General features: G+C 36.0%; 1 protein-coding gene across 2 annotated transcripts in view; it reads left to right on the top strand.

Moving 5' to 3' along the window:
- LOC123319222 (probable phospholipid-transporting ATPase IM) overlaps window positions 1-23,100 on the top strand; it is a 66,983-nt gene that overhangs the window by 18,204 nt on the left and 25,679 nt on the right. For both annotated transcript variants that reach the window (XM_044906091.1, XM_044906092.1), the window contains exon 2: window positions 17,240-17,724. In XM_044906091.1, the coding sequence (XP_044762026.1) occupies window positions 17,682-17,724 (43 nt within the window). In that variant the 5' untranslated portion in view covers window positions 17,240-17,681. The remainder of the gene's footprint in view (window positions 1-17,239; window positions 17,725-23,100) is intronic.

Below are 23,100 nucleotides of genomic sequence, written 5' to 3'. Positions count from 1 at the left end.
CAAAGTTGATGAAAAGTGTTCTTAATATTTTCACCTCTAGTCTAGAATCATCCCCTGAAATATATAAACTTATCTTCACAAAAGTTATTTTTGTCAAGGTGAGTAGATCGACCTAAAACTTTATATCAGACCAAAAACATTCGATTGATTTTCAATTCAATAACCTTTTACTCCGTCAAATCAATCTTACGAATTGAAACCAAATTGACATGTTATTTCATATCTTATCGTTTCACTGTCGAGAGATAACTATAAGCAATTGTGTAGCAATTTATTCGATTGATGTTATCAGATTTTCAGAAGAGCTCGCAGACGCGAATCGAATGCGGTTGAAAATTTTCAGATAGACTGCACTCCAGCGATTATTGCTTTATGTGCACATCAATTTCTTGATTTATATGTTCTTTGGAAGCTGAAGACTGCAAGGGACCATAACTATGTTTTAGGCGAGCTTAAGAGAGCTTTGGCAAACTAATTAGCCTGGAAACATCAGACGTTGGTCAATATACTGGGTGTTTTAAAAGGTTAGGCTTTTTTTCGACTGAAGGTAGAACTCATCAAAATAAGTTGGTTGAGATACAACCCCTAGAAGTTCTACAAAATTTCATTGAATTTCAAGTACGGGACTGTGGAAGTTGACTCCGGCATCGCAAAAACGAAACAAAACATAAACATATGGCTGGACAATTAATGGTTCGGTACCAAGTTCATCGGCTTAGAAGCATCAGGTCACGTTTGAGAGGTGACCTATTTTCATGCGAGACGAGGTTCGAATATGCTAAATGACTCAGACTATTGATAAGGATATATACCATGCTTCAGAGTTCGGATATGAATTAAAAAAAAAAATCTTGTCCCAAGTCACCCACCTAGTTGGGAGGCTTGGGATACAAGTTAAAATCCATTGATTTCTCAACTCTCAAATGAAATAGGTGACTTGGAACGGTGTATAGTTTTGAAAAATTAGAATTTGTGATTATTTAGTTGAAATTCGGTAAGGAAATAAAATGATAAACCCCTATTAGATCGAAAGTATAAATATATTGCAACTCAAATGTAAAAAAAACTGAACAAAACAAGGGAACTTTGATTTCTTCCATTCTTTGGTTATTTCTTTGTGCAAATAACGTGAATAATAATATCCTTCGAAAAATCGACATATTTCCTGCTGCCAATGCGCCGCTTGTATGTATTCGGCATTGTCCCAAGTCAACCTATGAAACAACAAGTTACAGGACTGTCCCAAGTCACCCGAATCTACCGGTACATGAAACCTCTGGGTCTTTGACAATATGAAAATATCTCTGATCTTGAATAACAGCTTTCATACAGGATCATGCTGCCGAATAACCCTTCCTGCAGGTGCAGAAGATATTGCTCAGTGGATCTTCTGGGGCTGGAAGCAGGTCAGTTGGATTGAGACCAGTTCCTATTGTATACTAGCCCCAGTGTTCTGGATCTGATATTTTGAACTTGCACATCCGCAATAATGGCTAATGAATAATGGTAAATGAATAGTCGTGTGAGCTACTTACATCATACTCTTGTATGCATTTGCTTGATATGATATACTTCATATTGAATCCAGAATGGAATGATGATAATAAGTGATCAAATTGCTAGTATGCACTTAGGGAGTGCCTTTCTGTAGCTACTTCTGTGGGTGGCATTCTTACCAGGTTGAAGTTGGCTTTGGAGAGGGCCTTCTCAAAGAGAAGCAGCAGAATGTTGTCTTTTGTTGCTGGCAACTGAGTAGACAGCAGCACTGTATTGTGCCCCTCAGTTACTTTCTCACCTGAGTCCATGAAAATAGAAAGATTTTTCTGGAAATCTGGGTTTTTTTTTTTTTAATATCTTTATGTACTTCATTTTTCACTACCTGAAGAAGGCTGACATACTGTCGCACTAAGACGTGAAGAAATAATATTTGTTTTCTTGCGCTTTTGACAACACAATCTTTCGGACTTCAAACACATCTGTTCTGTTTTCCTTCTCCTGGCTTATTTTTTCAACTTTTTTCTTCTTTTAAACTGAGTAGGAAAAGATTACCAAATTTTGGCGATCGATTGTGGCTGAATCACTTGTATGATTCGAACGATTTTGATGTTATTTGAAAGGCTATTTGAATCAGAAGAATTCTTGCTCAATTTCACAGACGAAGTTTTTTTTGTGGCAACTATCATAGTGACCATATGTCGATCCTTGAATTATAAGTTTATAGTCTAATCTTACTCTAATAAACACAATTCGTTTAAATGAATGCACAAAATCACTTCACAAAGTTGACCGAAATGTTATTGAGTTGAGTATTCAACTTACTAAATACCTACTCGATGAGTGAAGGGAAAAGTTTGAGTCCCATATTATTTTGTCGTTTACCGATCAGAGTGCTCTATAAATCCCTGAAGTGAATGTGTAATTTCCGTCGATTTCATCGATAGACGAATGATTTAAGTTGTGTCGAACGCTTTTAAAGATGAGCAAATAACACTGTCGTCGATATTGATGCTGACATTGAACCCATTGAAGTGGATAAATATTTAGAGTTTGTATACGAAGCGTTCTAGCAGAAAATTGAAAATATATTGCGCCAATTCGCTTCACCTTGAGACGAAATAGAAACTTTCATTGTCCCCATAATATTTCCCTTTGAAGTTAGCACAAATGGATTATATTCACTTACTTTTGTTACGGAATAGTTACCACTTTCAACATCGACTATAAGATTCATAAGAGGATCAAATGACTGTTAGTCAGTAGAATGAACTGTTGAAATTTGCTCACCCTATATGGGTGACAAATCTGCTAATCGATAAATCCTTAAATTGGAACCGTAGACGTGTGATGTGACATGGAAAATTTCTAATTGTTTTTATGTATATAGATCAGTCGTATCAGTCAAATATTTCTTATCGGTTGATGCTCTTCAAAATAGTTGGGTTGGTGAGCCCAATAGGGAAGTTCGGGATTTACTCCGTGTCAGATTAATATAAAGGGAGTACCTCTAACTGTATATAGGGGTTATTGTGCAGAACAGCCTGTCAGAATAGTAAAAAAAAAATTTTTTTACATACTCTGGCGTCTTAGATTAAAATATATGTGGTTAATTAAATGTTGAAAAGTATAGATTCTCTTAATCTGACGATTTAAACGTGACAAAAATGTGTGGGAACACGCCAAACTTGCAAAGACAAAAACGTCACGTGTACATTCTCGAGCTCGGTTACTTTTATTTTTTATTTTGAAGCTAATGATTCAAGAATAACCAAAAAAATATAATCTGACAGTTTCAGCAAGCCGAAAAAATAAAAATTGTCCATAAAGATCACAAAAATAAGTTTTTTTGAATTATCTCCTCACCTGGGCTTGAAATCGTTTTCGAATTCATTATAAAAGTTGTAGAGCATAACATTCTCTACAAATTTCATCCAAAGCAATTTTTTCTACGTTCAATCGTTTTTGAGATATATGACGATGAATGTACATTAGACTGGGTTTCTACATTGACCTTGCCCTTTCGCATGTATGGCTAAGCTCCACGCCCTCATCACCCTCTAACTCGAAAACGGTTAAGATTATGTAAAATTGCTTCAGACAAAAATAGAATTTTATTATCTAAAACTTTCATAATGAATACAAAAACGATTAGAGCTACAGGAAAGAATATATTTAAAAAAATGCATTATCATCTTCAAACTGTTAGATTAAAAAAAAAACCCTTATTTGTGTCCCATTAGTGGGTGAACACGCCTGCAACACTGAGATTAACCATCTGTATGAAAATCAGACACGCTCGAGTATGTACAAGTAATGATTTTTTTTGCATTTTCAAAGGAACGCTGTGACCTTGCGTCACGTCCGAATTGTCAGTCCCTTGAAAAGTAGCCTCCTTTGGGTCCAATTAACATATCCTCCAAAAATCTGACACGCTGGAATTTTTTTTTTACCATTTTCAACTCTTCCGTAAGACCAGTCCCACCACGCAAGCTGTCAGATTAACATGAATTTATTATCAGAGACGTTTTGTTTATATGCACCCGACAATTTTTTTTACATCTTTGAAAACCTGCAGACGTGTTCCCCACCGCTGAAAGTGCCATCTAATCTTTCTATCATCTAATCTTCAAAATCCACGACGCTCGAGTAGATCAAGATTTAGCATGTTGGCTTTCCTTCTAAAAAGGAAACAGTGAAATAATAGAAAGCTTTGGAAATGAAATATCGGGAAATTGGACTATTTTCTTAACTTTTATTTCTCAACTATGCCGACGTTTCGAGGAAGTTTACCTCTTTTTCAAGGCTAGTCAATTCCTTAAAAGTTGAAGTCATATAAATTATTTAAAAGTAGAGTTAAGGAAACATTAATCGTGCGATACATTTGGAGTGGAACTGGTGAATGGCGCGAGACACGAGGTCGTGAGGTTAGAATCCTTGAACTCCCTCCTCTATGATCACAGAATGTAGACTCTTGAGTCTACATTCTGTGATCATAGAGGAGGGAGTTCAAGGATTCTAACCTCACGACCTCGTGTCTCGCGCCATTCACCAGTTCCACTCCAAATGTATCGCACGATTAATGTTTCCTTAACTCTACTTTTAAATAATTTATATGACTTCAACTTTTAAGGAATTGACTAGCCTTGAAAAAGAGGTAAACTTCCTCGAAACGTCGGCATAGTTGAGAAATAAAAGTTAAGAAAATAGTCCAATTTCCCGATATTTCATTTCCAAATCTAAAGAAATGGACGTTAACCCACCAAATAATAGAAAGCATTCTGATGAATAATAAGAATTAAATTCAGATGCATACCACCCGCTGATATGAATATCAACAAGTGTAACGATCTGAATTGAACTAGCCAATTTGCCATTGTCAGGACATCTAAATGTAGAACATTCCACTGAAGAAAAGCAGATGCTGACCATGGTTTCGGTCTCATTTGACCTCGTCAGAGCAACACAGCTTCTTTTCGATGAAAAAACGTTTCGAATTGATTAAATATAGGCAGACGCTTCTGAGTATTATCGAATACTACTCGTACGTTCTCCATTTAGTTGCCCTGACGATGGCAAATTGGCTAGTTCAATTCTGATCGTAACACTCGTTGATATTTATATCAGCGGGTGGTATGCATCTGAATTTAATTCTTATTATTGTACTCATTGTCTTAAGGCGTTATTATCACTTCATTATTTTGATGAATGTTCCCTTTTTTTCTTAAGCAGTTTTGGTCATTATTTGCTGACACATCCATGTACACTTATTCTAGTCCACATAATGGTACCTGTCCACTTGCGACAAAATAGTCTCGAGAGCTCTCCGACACTAGTCTGCGAGACTGAACGTGTTTCAACTGCTTAGATGAACAACGCCCTGAGATTAATCTCGAAACTTTCTCGCTAGATTTTATCTCAGGTGGACACTTATCATAACATTTGGTCATTGGTGTATGAGTACTCTGTTTGCTTTGTCCATTATCATTACTCATTATCAGCTACCTTTACAATGCTGTGAATTCTAAACATCTGTTTATGATGGCCGAAGTATGCAATGGAAGTAGATCATCTACACTACAGCATCTACACTTCCTCGATGGGACTGACCTCCTGTTGAAATTCCGAGTGTTCCTGGCTAGCTGGCTTGATTTAGATCGTAGCATTTCTTGATTTTTTTATCAATAGATGTTATGTAGCTGAATGAACTACGTATAAATTACATAATATATTTTCAATCTGGGAACTATTTGCTGGTTTAAGCTAGGCTCTACGTTTAGAGACATAACATTGTTTAATGAATGCAGTACGTATAATAAGTCATAAATTTCAGATGATAATGCATTTTCTCGATGTAAGTATCTATTTCTTCGAAATATGGATCCGTCATAAGAAACGCATATACATTTTTAATCACGTGGTGAATGTAGCAATAGTAACATCGGTTTCAATTAATTAATAAAATCTCTCGGGAATACATGTGTGATGATTACTATCATAGTATCACACGTGTATTCCCAATGATAAACTATACAAGTGAATATATGTTAATGTCTCTCCAGTATATAGAGATCGTAGTTGCATACATATACAGTACCTATGTAATGAAAAGTCAGCAGTGGAAGAACTGCATAAAAGAAGGTTTTCTCACGTTCAGTATAAGGTAAAAAAAAGTAAATTAAAAAATAGAATAACAGAAAGGATATAATTTTTGTCTAATCATGCACATGCATCTCTGTATAAGAAAACAAAACTTTACGTTTTGAAATCTATAAATTACATAAGAACTTTGGGAAGTAATTCTCATCTCATCATTATGTTCAATATTTATCGTAGGTATAGATTAGATGATGTTCCATTTCAATCTATACCTAGTAATTGATAGTATCCTGATAATTTGCGACAAAAATTCATCATATTCTTTAGTACCTAAGAGAAATTTAGATGATCGAATTATTTCGAACCCTAATCCCTTCGAATAGAGTGTCTTGATTTTTTCAGAAATGTATTAATTTGATCATTAATTCTCCAAAAAAAGTTAAACATCGAAAAAATGCACCGTTCTCGAGTTACAAGCATTTTTATGATTGAATATTGTTTTGATTTGATTTGATGAATTTTTTTTTCCGAAAACTGACTAGGTCTTTCAATTCCAGGTTTCAAAAACTTGGGTACAACTTCATTTTTCAAAAAAGCCAAACAATTCGACATAGGCTCTCTCTAAGATGGTTTTGGACACCTTATTCATAGCTTTCACTAATCGAAAATGATTTTTTTCAATGCTGAAATTGTGAAAACCCCTACGTTAGATAACTATTAGAACCATGTACTGATTTTCAACATTTGTAATTGGATTTATGTGGGACTCATTTTATTCGTCCTACTAAGAATGGACACACATAACTATCGTTATCTTTTCACGTATTACGTTAGATTGGAAAATGATCCTAATAACGCAGGACTCGCATTATATGAAAATTCATACTAGATACTCGAAAACTATCGATACACTGCGACAAACATTATCTAATCTTTTCAATGGGAGTGTTTTGAAATCACCCACCTTTATCATCATTTAGTTGTCAATAATTCATAGCCAGATATAGGTGGTATAAGTGGAATGCTTCGAAATATACTTATAGGGGGAGTCGAATTGTGCCCTACTAACTTTCATATTCAGATTCCTTTTCATTATTTTCCATATCCTTTATTTGGATCGAGCACGTCAAATAAATTCTACACCTCATATGAAGTTATCTCAGTTTGAATTTAAGTATGAAAATACAGAAAATATTACGAAAACTAAAGGAAAGAATCTAAGAATATGTGGTTGATGGATATTGTAAATGTTTTTGCCGGTCTTTTTTGAAATGATTAACAAAAGGAATCTCGCTCAGCCTTCGAGGATTTTTTTTTTCAAAAACCTCTGAGGAAAAAAACACATTCAAATTATGAAGTCTTGAAATCAAAAAAGAACGGGACCAGTCAGATTCGAAATTTATTTCTCAAAACTTAAGATTCAGAACATTTAAATACCAAATTTCTTAGACTTAGCAACAAGAAATAGTTAGATCGTTTTGTTTTGCAACGATGGTATCCCTTTGAAGGTTTTTTTTGAGAATATTAGGGGGTAATTCAAAACCGCACAGAATGTTTTTAAAAGTGAGTCTCTTTCCACAGGTGAAACTCATCAATATAAATAATTTCACCCTTATAAAATATTCAAGATTTTGGAATTATCACCCTTCCAAGTCCAACTCGATGCCATTAAATTTCAAGTACGGCACTGGAAGGCGAGACAGGCTCTGGGAAAGCAGTTTATAACGGTTCAGTACATTCGAAATTATCTGAATTATTATTAGGAGTCATTTGAAAAACTTGGTGTATCCTCAGATTAGCTTCAAACACAGTAGATAATTGAGAATATATGGGCAATCCTTGTGGAATTCCTCGTTGTAAAAATAAAATTTATTCAAGAATAAACAAGTGTCAAAGTGCTAATTTAGCTTTCATGTTTTAATCCATTTTCACGTCGGGTAAAACCTTGCGGACAACTTATATATGCTGTCAACTTTGAACAAATTTTGTAGATAGTATTTGAGCGTAACTTCGATGTTTTTATACTAGTGTCCTGAATCTTTTCACCACATTTTTACGTCGGGTGCGGACATTAAACTAATGGTGTCAACATTGAACAGATTTTGTGAATAGCTCAGAGTTCAGACCAATTTATTCGAGAGTTGTTGAACTTTGCTTCGGATTTTTCACACGGGTGTCTTAAGCCATTTTCTGCCAGTGGGTTTAACAACCTTTCACGAAAAATTCGTTCATGTTACAAGATGATGAGAAAAATACGTGCATCCTAATTTTCTTTTTTCTATTCCCCTTCAAAAACCGAATTCAAGAAAGTCCAGACATGCGTCAGTTCTGAACCAAGAAATATGCTTTTCGGATAGCAACAAATTTTTTGGGGGCTTGAGGGCTTATGGGCCCTAATCTGAAGATTCTACGTGAGGTTGGACTGCGGACATTAAACTTATGCTGTCGAACTTGGACAAATTCCGTGAATAGTTAAAACTTTTCCTATTATTTGGACAGAACCGGACTTGGACTTGTTCAGGCCTTACTAAGCTGTTTGAGAGAAGTTTATTTTTTGACCAAATATAATTTCTGTTGAAAAACACCCACCTTCGAAAACACTCCGAATTTTCATTGTTGAAATAAATTTCCCCTCTATATCTACAAAGGAGGATCTTAAGGGATTCATATTTTTCTCTAATAAAGAGAATTGAATTGAATGGTGGTGTGAAATACAGTAATATCCTACAGTCAATATTCTTTTATCTATACTCAATCCTTGACATCAAGTGCCATATTCGCTATTATAAAACTCGTTAGATATATTTCCCTGATTCTTGGGGAGATGCCAGTTCTGCTTTTTCCGACTCATCCCCAAAATCAGATCCGTCAACATGAGGGCAAACACCAGCATGCAAATTATCCCCATCATCAACAACAGGACCTCTTTGCACTTGTTCACAAACGAGCTGACCATGGCTGTCAGTGCTACGATCAAATGGATGGTACAACCGACCACCAGAAAAATATCTTCAGCTGCAATGTTTCTATTTTCGTCCATAAAGTACTGGATGAGTAGTGCCGTCCAAATTAAAGTATATCCATCGTAGGCAAGGTGGGATATCCTGGACAGGAACGGTCCTCCTCTGTAATTCAGAACGCTGTGCAATTGGCAGAGAAGAGCACTACCCAGTATGCACAAACATAACTCGGAAATTCGCATCCAAAGAGTATCATCTGGTATTTGCGCCATCCTGAGGATGTGACATTTGTCGAATACATAGAATTTGCAGGTTGGCTTTTTCTTCCAGAATTTATCTCGGTTAGAAGAAAATGATCTAGTATTTATTTAATTGACTTCGTTGGCACAAGATGGCACGAGGTTTATCCACAAACAGACAGGGTGTAATTCCTTCACCAAATTATCACACCCAACTGTTTATCAATTGCCGGTAGAAACTTCAAAAATGTGTTAGTTGGAGACATGCACAGAGTGTTTGACGGTTAATTATATTTTTATTTCAAATGGCCAATCCAGTATTTTATGACAACATTCAGAAACAACAATATGCCTAGTTGGGAGCCGACGATGCCGAGGATATGTTAATTGGACCCAAAGGAGGCTACTTTTCAAGGGACTGACAATTTGGACTTGGCGCAAAGTCACAGCTGTCCTTTGAAAATGTAAAAAAAAATTGATACTTGTGCATACTCGAGCGTATCAGATTTTCATACAGATTGTTAATCTCAGTGTTGTAGACGTGTTGACCCATTAATCTGACACTAATCAGGGGGGGTTTCTTAATCTGACACTTTGAAGATGATAAAAATGCTTTTTTTCGAATATTTCCCTGCCTGTACCTCTAATCGTTTTTGTATTCATTATGAAAGTTGTAGATAATAAAATTCTACACAACATTTGTCTGAAGCAATTTTATATACTCCCAAGTTAGAGGGCGATAAGGGCGAGGAGCTTAGCCACACATGCGAAAGGGCAAGGTCAATGTAGAATCCCAGTCTAATCTGCATTCATTCAATTGTCAAAATGACAAGGTATTTCTATGATGACAATTTCGAAATTAGTCACGAAAATTTTAGTGTCGTCTCTGACTTAACCTTAAATGTACTATTTTCCAACGAGTGAATTTTCGCTTCAGCATGTATCGCTAAACACCTCGCATTAATTGCCATATATCTCAAAAACGTTTGAACATAGAAGAAATTGCTTAGGACAAAATTTGTAGAAAATGTTATGCTCTACAACTTTTATACTGACCGCGAAAAAGATTTCAAGCCCATGGAAGGAGATAATTAAAAAAAAACTGATTTTTGTGACCTATATGGCCAATTTTTATTGTTTCGGCTTGCTAAAACTGTCAAATTACATTTTTTCCGTTATTCTTATCATTAGCTTCAAAATAAGAAAAAACGCCATCGCGCTCGAGAATGTACAAGTGACCTTTTTTTTTGCAACTTTGGCGGCCTCCCACACATTTTCGACACGCTTAAATTGTCAGATTAAGAGAATATATACTTTTCAACATGTAATTAACCACATACTCATATATCTCAATCTGACACGCTCGAGTATGTACAATGATCGTTTTTTTTTTACTATTCTGACAGGCTGTCCTAGACAATTCCCCGTATATACAGGTCCAATTTTTGGTAGAGGAACTCTACAGGGTCCAAGGTATATATCCTTATAAATATTAATCTGACACGCTCGAGTAAATCCCGAATTTCCCTCTTCGGCTCCCCAACTAATACTTGCCTTGCAAGTTCTCGACTTAACAGGTTTTTGGCAAAAAATAGCTTCGGATGTGTCTCACATCTGACTTTGTCAAGAAAGTACGTTCTCTAAGCCCAAGGTCAAAAAGTCCTGGGCCTTGCCGTCTAATCAATTTCCAAAGCTAAGCAAACTTATTTACTTAATGATCTTCAGCTGAGTAGAGGGTTCATTCTATGTAAAATAGAAGCATCAAGATGAAAGTTTCAAAAATTTTTATATAAGATATTATTTCACACTCAAGGATACATTCTTCGCCACGAACTTCAGTATAACATCGATCAACATCAGTATGAAGCCCAACAACGCTAATATACCAAATCCTCCCAAATAACCTTCATTCATGTAGTACATGAGAGAACCGATAAAAATCAACAAATGAAGAACACAACCAACAATTAAGAAGCATATATCTAAAAATCTATCGTTCTTATCGAACACATACTGCACAATAAAGGCCGCCCATATGAGTGAGTAACCGTCGAAACCTAGGCATAATATGCGGCCTATGTGGACGTAGGCGTGAAAGGGGGTCCAAAGAAGGATACTTCCAATCGAGCAGACTATGAGTTCCAATAGCTTCAGCCAGAACATACCATCATGTACACATTCCTTGCAATGAGTCGTTACAGCCATGTTTGTGTTTTTTCACTTTCGTATTTTCCAGAACTTGGTATCGTTTGTCATTGTCAGGTTTGACATTTAAGGTTGAAAAATTTCTTCAAAATGTCATCGCAATTCTAAGAAGAAGATTAGAGACTCGTATAAATTGCTAACCCGAAAATTCTCAGTGCATAATGACCTGGGTGCACAGTGACTGACTGGTTGAGCCCATATCGGCCATCTGTAAACCTGTTCTCAGACAATGCTGAGCAGGAATTAGCTTGTTTAGGAAAAAAAAGAAGAAAAAATCTTTATTCCCTGTCGAAGAAAAAGGATTCCTAACCAGCCTTATGGAAAATGGCTTTCGGTTAAATTGGCTCAATTTTCAGTATGTTATAGATTTTGTTTTGGAAATCTCGAAAGTGTACATCCTCTTTGACTATATATTTTAATAGCAGATTCTTGAGTTCAGAAGAAACACTTTTTTACTATACCATTCTTTCCGATTCGGTCCTGATAAAAAGATATAGACATTTTGAGTTTTCAGAATGAGCTATTCCACCCCTGGACACTAGAACACTACACATCTGTGGTTCTGTGGATATTTTAAACAGAGTTGCATTCAGCCAAAATACCCAATTTTCCGAATATCACAGATATTTTTTATACTTTTGTACTCGAAAACGGCACATTATACGAAAAAATGTAAAGAATACTTTTTTTTTTACCGAACGTCCAAGTATTCATTTGATATCGTCCAACTTAGTTTCAAGAGTTGGGTTCTTTGAATTTTGGGAATTTTTATGGTACGTAATTGTCATGATGAGAAAACTGGAAGACGTGGGTGATATCTTGTGTTCGAAAAAAATCAATCAAATAAATGAAAATCTATATTCCAAAATTCATTTCATTCGATGAAACCGTTTGTGAAATAATAATAACATTTTTTTATGGTTTTTTCAACAAACTGTATATTTTATATCTACTGTTAAAATATTTTTACGAGTCAAAGACTCACCCTGTATAGGTCATAGGCAAAAAAAATTACTACTAGTTCAATCGAGTTGGGCTTTTTTCACTCTGTTGTAAAGCATATACTATACATAAAAAATTTGTATAGTTATTTCAATTTTGAAGTATTCTCACATTCGAATTTTTTGACAGGAGGTAGGGGGAGTCCGGGAGACTTGCTCAGGTAGGAGACTTGAACCACCTCAAATAATTCAGTTCAAATTTCGAGCTACCGTTATCGTATTATGGTACATACTCGTAACAAGGCACAACTAGTGGCGGCTATATTTTGGCCGCCATCAGAAGAGTTCGGGAGTGAAAGGGTTGAACGTGATTTTGTTATTTTTTTAGGATGTTGGAAATAGAATAATTTTTGTTTGTTACACTGTCTGAAACCTTTGATAGGTGCGTGGTGTTATTTAGTTTTAATGCTTTCATTGATTAATATTGTTTTACAAACGATGAGCCTTTTTAATAAAAGCTGTAAAAGTTTCAAGAAAACATATGTTGAATAGACCAAAAGGGAATGCGGGAGACTCAACCCATGCTATGGTCGGGAGAAATGATCAGTGGTCCAAGTTTCCCGCACTGAGTTCAGATACTAGTTTATTTAAAAAAATGGAATAATAGAAATAAATATAAAAATAAACAAATATTCAAAAATGTAAAAAACATCTCGTAAATAACTGAGAGTGACTCTGAAATAGAAAATATGTAGATATTTCATCGTTGATACATCTGATGGTGAAAACCTTGACATAGACAATCGTTGGTCATTGAAAATTGTTTTCTTTCCATGTTTTTCCTGATAAACAAACTTATGGTCAAGTCTCCCTCGAGCCCTCTTCAATTTTCCCATGGGTTAGGGAGACATGAGCCAACTTTTGGTTCCTAAAAAAAAGAATCGCTGTACTCAAAATGTTCATCTCACCATCACCCTACTATTATTTCTATCGTTACCTATTTGGGCATGATATCTTCACGCAATAAAATGAGTTACTACCATTTACATATACAACTTCAGTGGCTTCAGAGTGAAAAGGAGTTCAACTCTCCTCTGTACTCCCCATAGAATTTACCGGGTTTAATCGGAAATCGTAAAAATAATTTTTCACCCCTGAAAACAACCACCTACCCCTGTTCCGGAACATTCTCTTTATTATTATTACTTAATTCACTTTTAATTTACACTGAACTTCTCGACCAATCAGATCATTGCCAAGAAACCGCAGCTATTCGAACGATTCTATTTTATTTTATATCTCCTAGAAAGTATCCACCCTATACTTTGCGAAGTCAGTCGCTCCCATTATTTCCCAAAGAATGCTTTCTTATTGCCCCTTCCGCAAAACCATTATTGCCCGGTTCCGGCTATGACCCAATAGAAAACAATACTCAGATTTCCATGTCAAGGTCGGGGGGTTAATCAACGATTGCAGTTCACGTCCATTTCCATTATCGCCCCAACGAATAAAAAGGAAGGGTGCGTTAGCTAATTTCGCGACCTGCAAATGGCCCAGGATTGTAAATCTCCAGTCACGCAAGCCTACCCGGCGCTCCCAGGACATGTGAACGTGGCAAATCTCGGCAATTTTTGCATGAAAGGGTTCGGAGTAAGTAACTTCGTTATATTGCAAAAATTAAAAAAAGTTGATGCAGATTACTAGTTCCGGATTTTTGTTCCCATTTGTTTAATGTTCCTTCCATGCAGTTCATTAGGGGTGTTCTTTGGGCTTTATCTTCTCAAATTATAATCAGATTTTACGCTGCTTGCTTCGAGCTAATGCTTTGAAACTGCACCCTGCACCGTGCTAAGCAAGGGCGATCGAATATCTTGATTCTAGGAAGTTGAATTGCATTTACTTCACCTACAGATTAGTGATCAATTTCAAATAGAAGCTACACGCAATATTCCAGTAAAATGAAGTACACTGTGCACTGCTCAAAAATTCAAGTGCATAATATAAAAGGGAAAATAAAAACACGATTTCTTATATACCAGGTGGCCCAACCCTGACGCAGCGCTCATTTTGATGAAGTAAATGAAGATATTTTCATCATATTTTCTTTTCTTGTGGTGTGTGCAGGATGTCCCAAAGCACAATTAAAAATTATAGTCATATATACAGGGTGTTTGAAAACAAAGATATAGACCAAAGCTACATCTAAACCTGAAACTATCAGGTTTAGATGTAGGAAAATTTTATGAATATAGTTTCGAAGGTAAAAGTGATCTGAAAAAAATCATCATAATTTGAGCTTGCCATTCCATTTTTGAGGTCAAATACAGAGTGTTACATTCAAAAAAGTGTAACTTTGGTCCATACCTTTGTTTTCGAAGACCCTGTATATGTGACAATAATTTTGAATTGTGCTTTAGGACATCCTACACATACCACAAGAAAAGAAATGGTAATCAAAACTACATGTTCGATTTCTGTTTTTCGGCGAGTGTAAAAAGATACAGGCTATTCAAAAGCCATAAAAAATTGTTATTTTCAGTTATATCTCACAAACGGTTCCATCGAATGAAATGAATTTCCGAATATAGGTTTTCATTCATTTGATGAATTTTTTTCGAACACAAGATATCACCCACGTCGTCTAGTTTTCTCATTATGACCATTACGTACCATAAAAATACCACAAATTCAAAGAACCCTTTTCTTGAAACTAAGATAGACGCTATGTAATGAATATTTAATCGTTTTGTAAAATAAAAGTATTCCTCATGTTTTCTCGTATAATGCGCCGTTTTCGTCTAATTTGATGTTCAAAAATTAAAAGCAGGTGTGAAATTTGAAAAATTGGGTACTTTGGCTGCATACAACTCTATTTAAATGATCCACAGATGCGTAGTGTCACAGATTCAGCAAGTTGTTCTGAAGGTAATTTTGTTTTTCCAAGGATGGGGCAGCTCATTATGGCTATATGGCTATATCTTTTTATCAGGGCCGAATCGGAAAAAATGGTAAAGGAAAGCTGTGTTTCTTTTTACCTCAAGAATCTACTGTTGGAATATTTGTACCAATTGTACCAGTCAAATTTCAATTTCCAGACTCTAAGCTATCATCGTAATGTTTACATAACTTTGATCAATTTTAATAAAACAAGCACTATTTTCATTCGGATTGCTAGGAAAACACAAAGAAGTAAATAGTGAAATATTCTTCAATGATGTATTTCTCATTTGACGATGTTTGACAGGAGTTTGACATAAGTCATTTTGACTTAATCTGTCAACGTAGAACCAAAAACAAACTCTTGTATCTGCCTCCTGTTCTCATTCTCGGACAGTCGCAGATCGCCCATTCATTTATTAAACGTGAACTCGCGTGTTGCATCCCAAACCACTGCTTTTCCACTTCTGACCGATCCGGAACCGTCCGAAGTTTGAATGAAAACAAAGTTATAATTTTGGCGTGTCGTGACTGCAGGGCTATTGCCCCTCGTTTCTATATCCTCTTGAGCTCCAGACATAATTTCAAATCTGCAAAATGTCTAGAGACGTCTGGAGTTCCAACAAAAATCTTCTGAAATGTTGATGTTTGAATTGCACTTGCAGAATATTTATAAATAAAGTGTACATTGATATGATAATTTTGTTATTGTTATTACTTCCAAACTTCTACCGGCATCTTATAACAGTCGATCAATTGTTAGAATTGTGTTGCTCTGACGAGGTCAAATAAGACCGAAACCATGGTCAGCATCTACTCCTCTTCGATAGAATAGTCTGGCCTTTGGACCTTTGAATGATGGTCTGAATTAATTTCGACTAATAGTTGGGGAACTTTTCAAGAGACTGACAATTCGAACGCTACGCAAGGTCACAGCGGTCTTTTAAAAATTCAAAAAAAATCGTTACTTACAGGCATACTCGAGGGTGTCTGATTTTCATACAGATGGTTAATTTCCATTAATCAGTGATTAGTGTCATTAATCTGACACTAATCAGGGTTTTCTTAATCTGACAGTTTGAAGATGATAACAAGGCATTTTTTTCAAATATCTTCCTTCCTGTACCTCTATCGTTTCTGTATTCATCATGAAAGTTGTTGATAATAAAATTTTATACAACTTTCGCCTGAAGCAATTTTACATACTCTCAACCGTTTTCGAGTTAGAGGGTGATAAGAGCGAGGAGCTTAGCCACACATGCGAAAGTCCAAGGTCAACGTAGAAACCCAGTCTAATGAATATTTATCGCCATGTATCTCAAAAACTTTTCAAACGTAGAAAAAATTGCTTCGGACAAAATTTGTAGAAAATGTTATGCTCCACAACTTTTATAATGAATGCGAAAATGATTTGAAGCCCAGAGAGGAGATAATTAAAAAAACTGATTTTTGTGACCCTTATGGACAATTCTTATTGTTTCGGCTTGCTGAAACTGTAAGATTATATTTTTCCCGTTATTCTTGAATCATTAGCTCCAAAATAAGAAAAAAAGCCACTGAGCTCGAGAATGTACAATGTACACGTGACGTTTTTTTTTGCAAGTTTGACGCCCTCCTACACATTTTCGTCACGCTCAATATGTCAGATTAAGAGAATGTCTACTTTAAAACATGTAATTAACCACATATGCAGGTCTAATTTTTGGTAGAAGTAATCTATATACAGGGTCCAAGGTATCTCCCCTGATACGCTCGTGTAAATCCCCAATTTCCCTCTTGGGCTCCCCTACTATAAAAGAAATTTTCCCTTTATTAATGATGTCTGATTTTAATAATATTCTAATGCAGCACACCTTTGTTTCAGATTGGTCCATGGCTGGCACATTCGCCTCTCTCGGCACCCATGGTTGCCTCCAGTATCCCGCCACCAGGTTCATCCAGCAAAGAAAGACAACGCGACTCAGGCTACGACCAATCCCTCTCGTCAAACTCGCCATCCTCATCGACTCTAAGAACCCAACATATCGACGTTAGGCAGTTATGCCATTTTTACAATTTTTCCGCTAACCTAATCTCGACTAGAGATCCTTTCTTGCCAGCCTGTCTTTTAAACGTTTACCCAACATTGTGATTTTTTTATATTACTTGTACAAATTGAAAAAGTGTCCTTATAGAGAACAGAAACGTCTGTATACCTGATTTAGGATAGACTGAAGTGTCCTTACGACTAGGAACAAGATTAGCATATCGTAGCTCATAGGTTTTATACTGATTTTTTGGATTTGAAGTCTACGTTCCGACCTGATATGGCGAGACAGTCGATACGAAGTGCCAGAAAACAATCGATAGGTGAGTACTCACAGTTTTTAAATTATGAAGTTATATTATTGCAAAACGCTAATATACTATATTATGCGTATTTGACTACCTCTAAAACACTGCTGTGTATAATTTGCGTAACTACATGTAATCAGGGCCGGATTAACCCCAGGGCAAAAAGGGCAATTGCCCCGGGCGAATTCAGTATTCGGGGCGAATTCATTGTAAGTAACCTATCTAAATACGGAAATCACTGAAATAGAGAAAACCGATTACCGATTCCAAATAATAGAAACATACGGTTTCGATCGATATCAGTCGTCATATACTTTCGGTGTACTTTCCAAACGAACCGTTGCCTATTTCCCCACCGCCTCTTCGATGCCCGAGCTCCAGCGCATTCTATTCATTCGGGAATATTGTGACCAAAGATTATAGAGTTAACTAACTCTATAATCTTTGATTGTGACTAGTCAGCAATACAGGGTGAATAGAAAGCGCACGCATCTAAAACGAATTTTTGCGGTATGGAAATGGACGCTTCTGTGAATGCCGATTGCGGCATTCCCAGAAGCATTGGCCGGGAATGTGATTTTATTTTATTGTTTCTGTTTTTATATTTTTAATAGTACTGTCGATTTACGTCATAATATATTTCATTGAAGGGTGTTCATTGTGCGAAGATAAAAGTGAATGGAATAAGAGTGTTTAGACCAAGTGGGGCAATCACAAAGGCACACAAAGCTCAATTCAACTGTTGATTAAATTCTTTAAAAATTTTGATGCCCCCAAGTGAATTTCGACCACCATTCCACGCTCTCCTGGTTGCAGGGATTATTTTGCGATATGTATTTTGAAAATATGTTGTGTTCCATAATTACCAACTTTTCTGTCTGAAAAATATGAGAAACGTTTTGTTTTTTTTTTAAAATTGAATATTCTTGAATTTTTCATTATGTTCGGGCGCGTACTCACTAAAAAACGGTTCGTTCAACGTCAATGAAAATCCCAACCCCAAATTTTATGACTTCCGTCGTCGGTTTGTCAGTGTGGACGTATTGGGAACTGAACCCCTGCGTCGTTCGGAGCGATCCGATAGTTGTCTGTTTTAAACGCAAGCTCAAAGGAAATAAATCTGTGAGTATTTTGAATGTTCGTTAGTGAGTACGACTGACGAACAAGTTGAAATGACCCAGTCAGAACGAGGGAGTTTGATAGAATTTTATTTTGGGAACAATGAGTCATATAGTATACCACAAACGAAGATTTAATAAAAAACATTTTGAATTTGATGATTGGGAGGAAATAGGAAGAGCTGCAGAAATTTTGAGAATATGTATTTTTTTTCTGTAATCTCAAATGCTGAAAAGTAGAGAAAAAATATCATTTTTCCGATATTATAGCGAATAAAAAATAAAACTGCGATTGTTTTCAGAAATTCAGTCTCGTGAAACACAAAAAAAACGGCTGTATGAAAAAAATTTAAATTTTGCAGGAATTTTTTGCGAATATTGAACAGTCTAATACATTCTTTGTTAAGAATGTTTAATTGGTTTACTCTTAATTTTCGACTCAGCGATACTAAGTTCATATAAAAGAGGTGAATTGAAAAATGTTCTTCATAATTTTTGCTGGCTTTTACTTTTCGATGAAAAAACTTCATTATGAAAATATCTCTAGAGGTTCCTTTTTTATTGAATGATCATTATTGTAATATGGGGGAGGGGGGGGCGAAAAAATATCTTGTGCCCCGGGCGCCAAGTGGTCTTAATCCGGCCCTGCATGTAATAAAATATAATGGTTAATAAAAAAAAATGGTCTGTGTACTATAATGTATTGAGTCAGGTGTCTACATAAGGTTAACCTGCTTGAAATTGCAGCAGTAAGCAAGACTGGCTAAGAACTACAACATACATAGTAGGGAATAAACAAAATAAAGATTCTACCTGATCGAAAAAGTGAAATGTCATATGTTTTTCGAGGGAAAATTTACCATACTAACCATACATCTATCACATATGAATCTTAATATTATAGTTGCGGAGCCGACGATACTAAATCCTAGTGGATTTTGAAGATTAGCTGGTAGAAAAAAAAAAGGTTCTATGAAGTATGCACTTTCAGCGGTGGCATATGCAGGTTCTCAAAGATGTAAAAAAAATCGTCAGGTGTACATACTCGAGCGTGTCAGATTTTCATACAGATGGTTAATCTTGGTGTTGTAGACGTGTTGACCCATTAATCTGACACTAATCAGGGGGGTTTTCTCAATCTGACACTTTGAAGATGATGAAAATGCATTTTTTTCGAATATCTCCTTGCCTGTACCTCTAATCGTTTTTGTATTCATCATGAAAATTGTAGATAATAAAATTCTATACAACTTCCGTCGGAAGCAATTTTGCCTACTCTTAACCGTTTTCGAGTTAGAGGACGATAAGGGCGAGGAACCTAGCCACACATAAGAAAGGCCAAGGTCAATGTGTACAGTCTAATGTACATTAATCGCCATATATCTCAAAAACGTTTGAACGTAGAAAAAATTGCTTTAGACTAAATTTGTAGAAAATGTTATGTTCTACAACTTTTATAATGAATGCGGAAAATATTTGAAGCCCAGGGGAGGAGATAATTCAAAAAAACTGATTTTTGTCACATTTATGGACAATTTTTATTGTTTCGGATTGCTGGAACTGTCAGATTATATTATATTTTTTCCGTTATTCTTGAATCATTAGCTTCAAAATAAAAAAGCCAACGCGCTCGAGAATGTACAAGTGACGTTTTTTTTTGCAAGTTTGGCGCCCTACCACACATTTTGGTCACGCTTAAATTGTAAAATTAGGAGAATATACAGGGTGGCCATTTGAAAACGAAACAGACGAGATTACAGACGAAATAAATTTTTTCGATAGAAATGCTCGGACAGGTCGATTTCTGTTTCGAGGGGGACAACTTAAGATGTAGGTTACGGACGCATAGCGCTTCAACCCTTCCTACTACAACCCTCACCCCCAATTTTTGAATAGGGAAGATGGGGTGAGTGATACCTCATTTGAAAGGTATTTTTATACTGATTTCAGCACAGTAATTGTTTTTTCATTTTATGCATTAGTTCTTGAAATATTCTTAACTAAGTATTTGAAAATGAAGTGGTGTTTTCATGGCACTTGAAGTGTTTTTTTGTGAAAAATCGACATTTTGAGCTTCAAAACAACCATGACTGTGGCTTCCTTCCTCCAATCCACTGACATAGAAATCTTTAATCAAGATGTCGAACAAACAAAGCCTATTGCGAAGGAGCTCAATCTTGCTGAAACTCAATCTAAATTATCTTCGATATAATTTGCAGTATTTCCAATAACATGCGGTAACACTTGATCGATATCAATCTCCAAAAAGTCCAAATACGTACATATCTCTCATTTTTTTGAAAAAGATATGAATTCAATAATCAACAAAATGAAAACATTATTGAAGCCAACTGAGAAAACACTTCATAATTAAGTCGGAAATCGTTTCACGAATTGGGACTGGAATATTTCTGTGGCATCATTAATGATTTGATTTTCTTACCTGGTAATCTGATTAGAGATATGTACGTATTTGGACTTTTTGGAGATTTCTATCGATCAAGTGTTACCGCATGTTATTGGAAATACTGCAAATTATATCGAAGATAATTTAGATTGAGTTTCAGCAAGATTGAGCTCCTTCGCAATACGTTTTGTTTGTTCGACATCTTGATTAAAGATTTCTATGTCAGTGGATTGGAGGAAGAAAGCCACAGTCATGGTTGTTTTGAAGCTCAAAATGTCGATTTTTCACAAAAAAACACTACAAGTGCCATGAAAACACCACTTCATTTTCAAATACTTAGTTAAGAATATTTCGAGAACTAATGCATAAAATGAAAAAACAATTACTGTGCTGAAATCAGTATAAAAATACCTTTCAAATGAGGTATCACTCACCCCATCTTCCCTATTCAAAAATTGGGTGTTAGGGTTGTAGTAGCAAGGGTTGAAGTGCTATGCGTCCGTAACCTACATCTTAAGTTGTCCCCCTCGAAACAGAAATCGACCTGTCCGAGCATTTCTATCGAAAAACTTTATTTCGTCTGTAATCTCGTCTGTTTCGTTTTCAAATGGCCACCCTGTATACTTTTCAACATGGTATTAACCACATATATCTTAATCTGACACTCTCGAGTATGTACAATGATCGTTTTTTTTTACTATTCTGATAGGCTGTCCTAAACAATTCCCCCTATATACAGGTCTAATTTCTGGTCGAGGTACTCTACAGGGTCCAAGGTATCTCTCCTTGTATTAATCTTACACAAGGGCGGATCCAGGATTCTTTTCTGGGGGGGGGGGGGGCACAACGGGCAGATGAGCAAGAAAATCAACAGTAACTGTGAGAAATGAACTTCAAGTTTATTTTTAAGAGTTCAAGTATGCATAGAAAGATCCTAAATCCGCCCTTGATCCTTGATCTTACACGCTCGATTAAATCCCGAATTTCCCTCTTCGGCTCCCCAACTATTATATTCAACCTCTAAAAAGCGATTGGCCAACCAATACAATCTGAATCTTGGCGAATAGTTGTACTATCGTTGACTTCAGGTTAGTGATGGTATTGTATGGATGGGTGTGGGCAGAGACAACTGTCTTGCGTTTGGGATTCTACTGAGTAAGTGAAGGTTGGTTAAGTCTTGGTGGGACAGGCGAGCCTCGATTAGGATTGAAAAATAACCCTCATGGCGCTCCTCCAATTTCGCTTAGGGACACCATGCTCCGGTTGAGATGTTCAACACTACACTGTAGTGATGAGGGACAAAAATCTCGAAACCCGTCTACAGTTTGTGTTAATGTTTCAACCTATCTGGGAATTTCTGCGCTGATTCATGGCAAGCTCGCATTAATGGAACGACAATACATTCGTAAATCTAAAGTTTTCGTATAAATAAAAGTTAAAAACGTACATCATGACTTCCATTGTAGTTACCGAAAAAATTTTCATGCATTGAACGTTGAAGGGCAAGTAGCTATGAGACCATTAAAATTCGATAAGGTATCAAAAAATGTGAGTCCCTTTCGTTTTGGACGAACCAAAATGGAAATTTATTCATCAAATATCGTTCATCCCTTGCGGTCGATACGGTAGCTAGACACCCTTAGTTTCGAAGCATTTCCGAAACGTGCATTAACAACAAAGTGATATCGAATAAAATAACACAACAATCGTGATTCATTGATCGTTGCAAACCAAGTTTTGTCGAACACGTCATATAGTAATTTACCCCGATAGCTGTGGCTGTGGAAAGTAACAAAACGCCGTATTGACTGTCCACCCTTGACCTTGCGCATCATCGTTTCTCCTTTATTCATGAGTTATAATAAT

The sequence above is a fragment of the Coccinella septempunctata genome, chromosome 8 (assembly GCF_907165205.1).
Source record: "Coccinella septempunctata chromosome 8, icCocSept1.1, whole genome shotgun sequence".
NCBI classification, from domain to species: domain Eukaryota; kingdom Metazoa; phylum Arthropoda; class Insecta; order Coleoptera; family Coccinellidae; genus Coccinella; species Coccinella septempunctata.
This window is presented reverse-complemented; position numbering and strand designations above follow the sequence as displayed.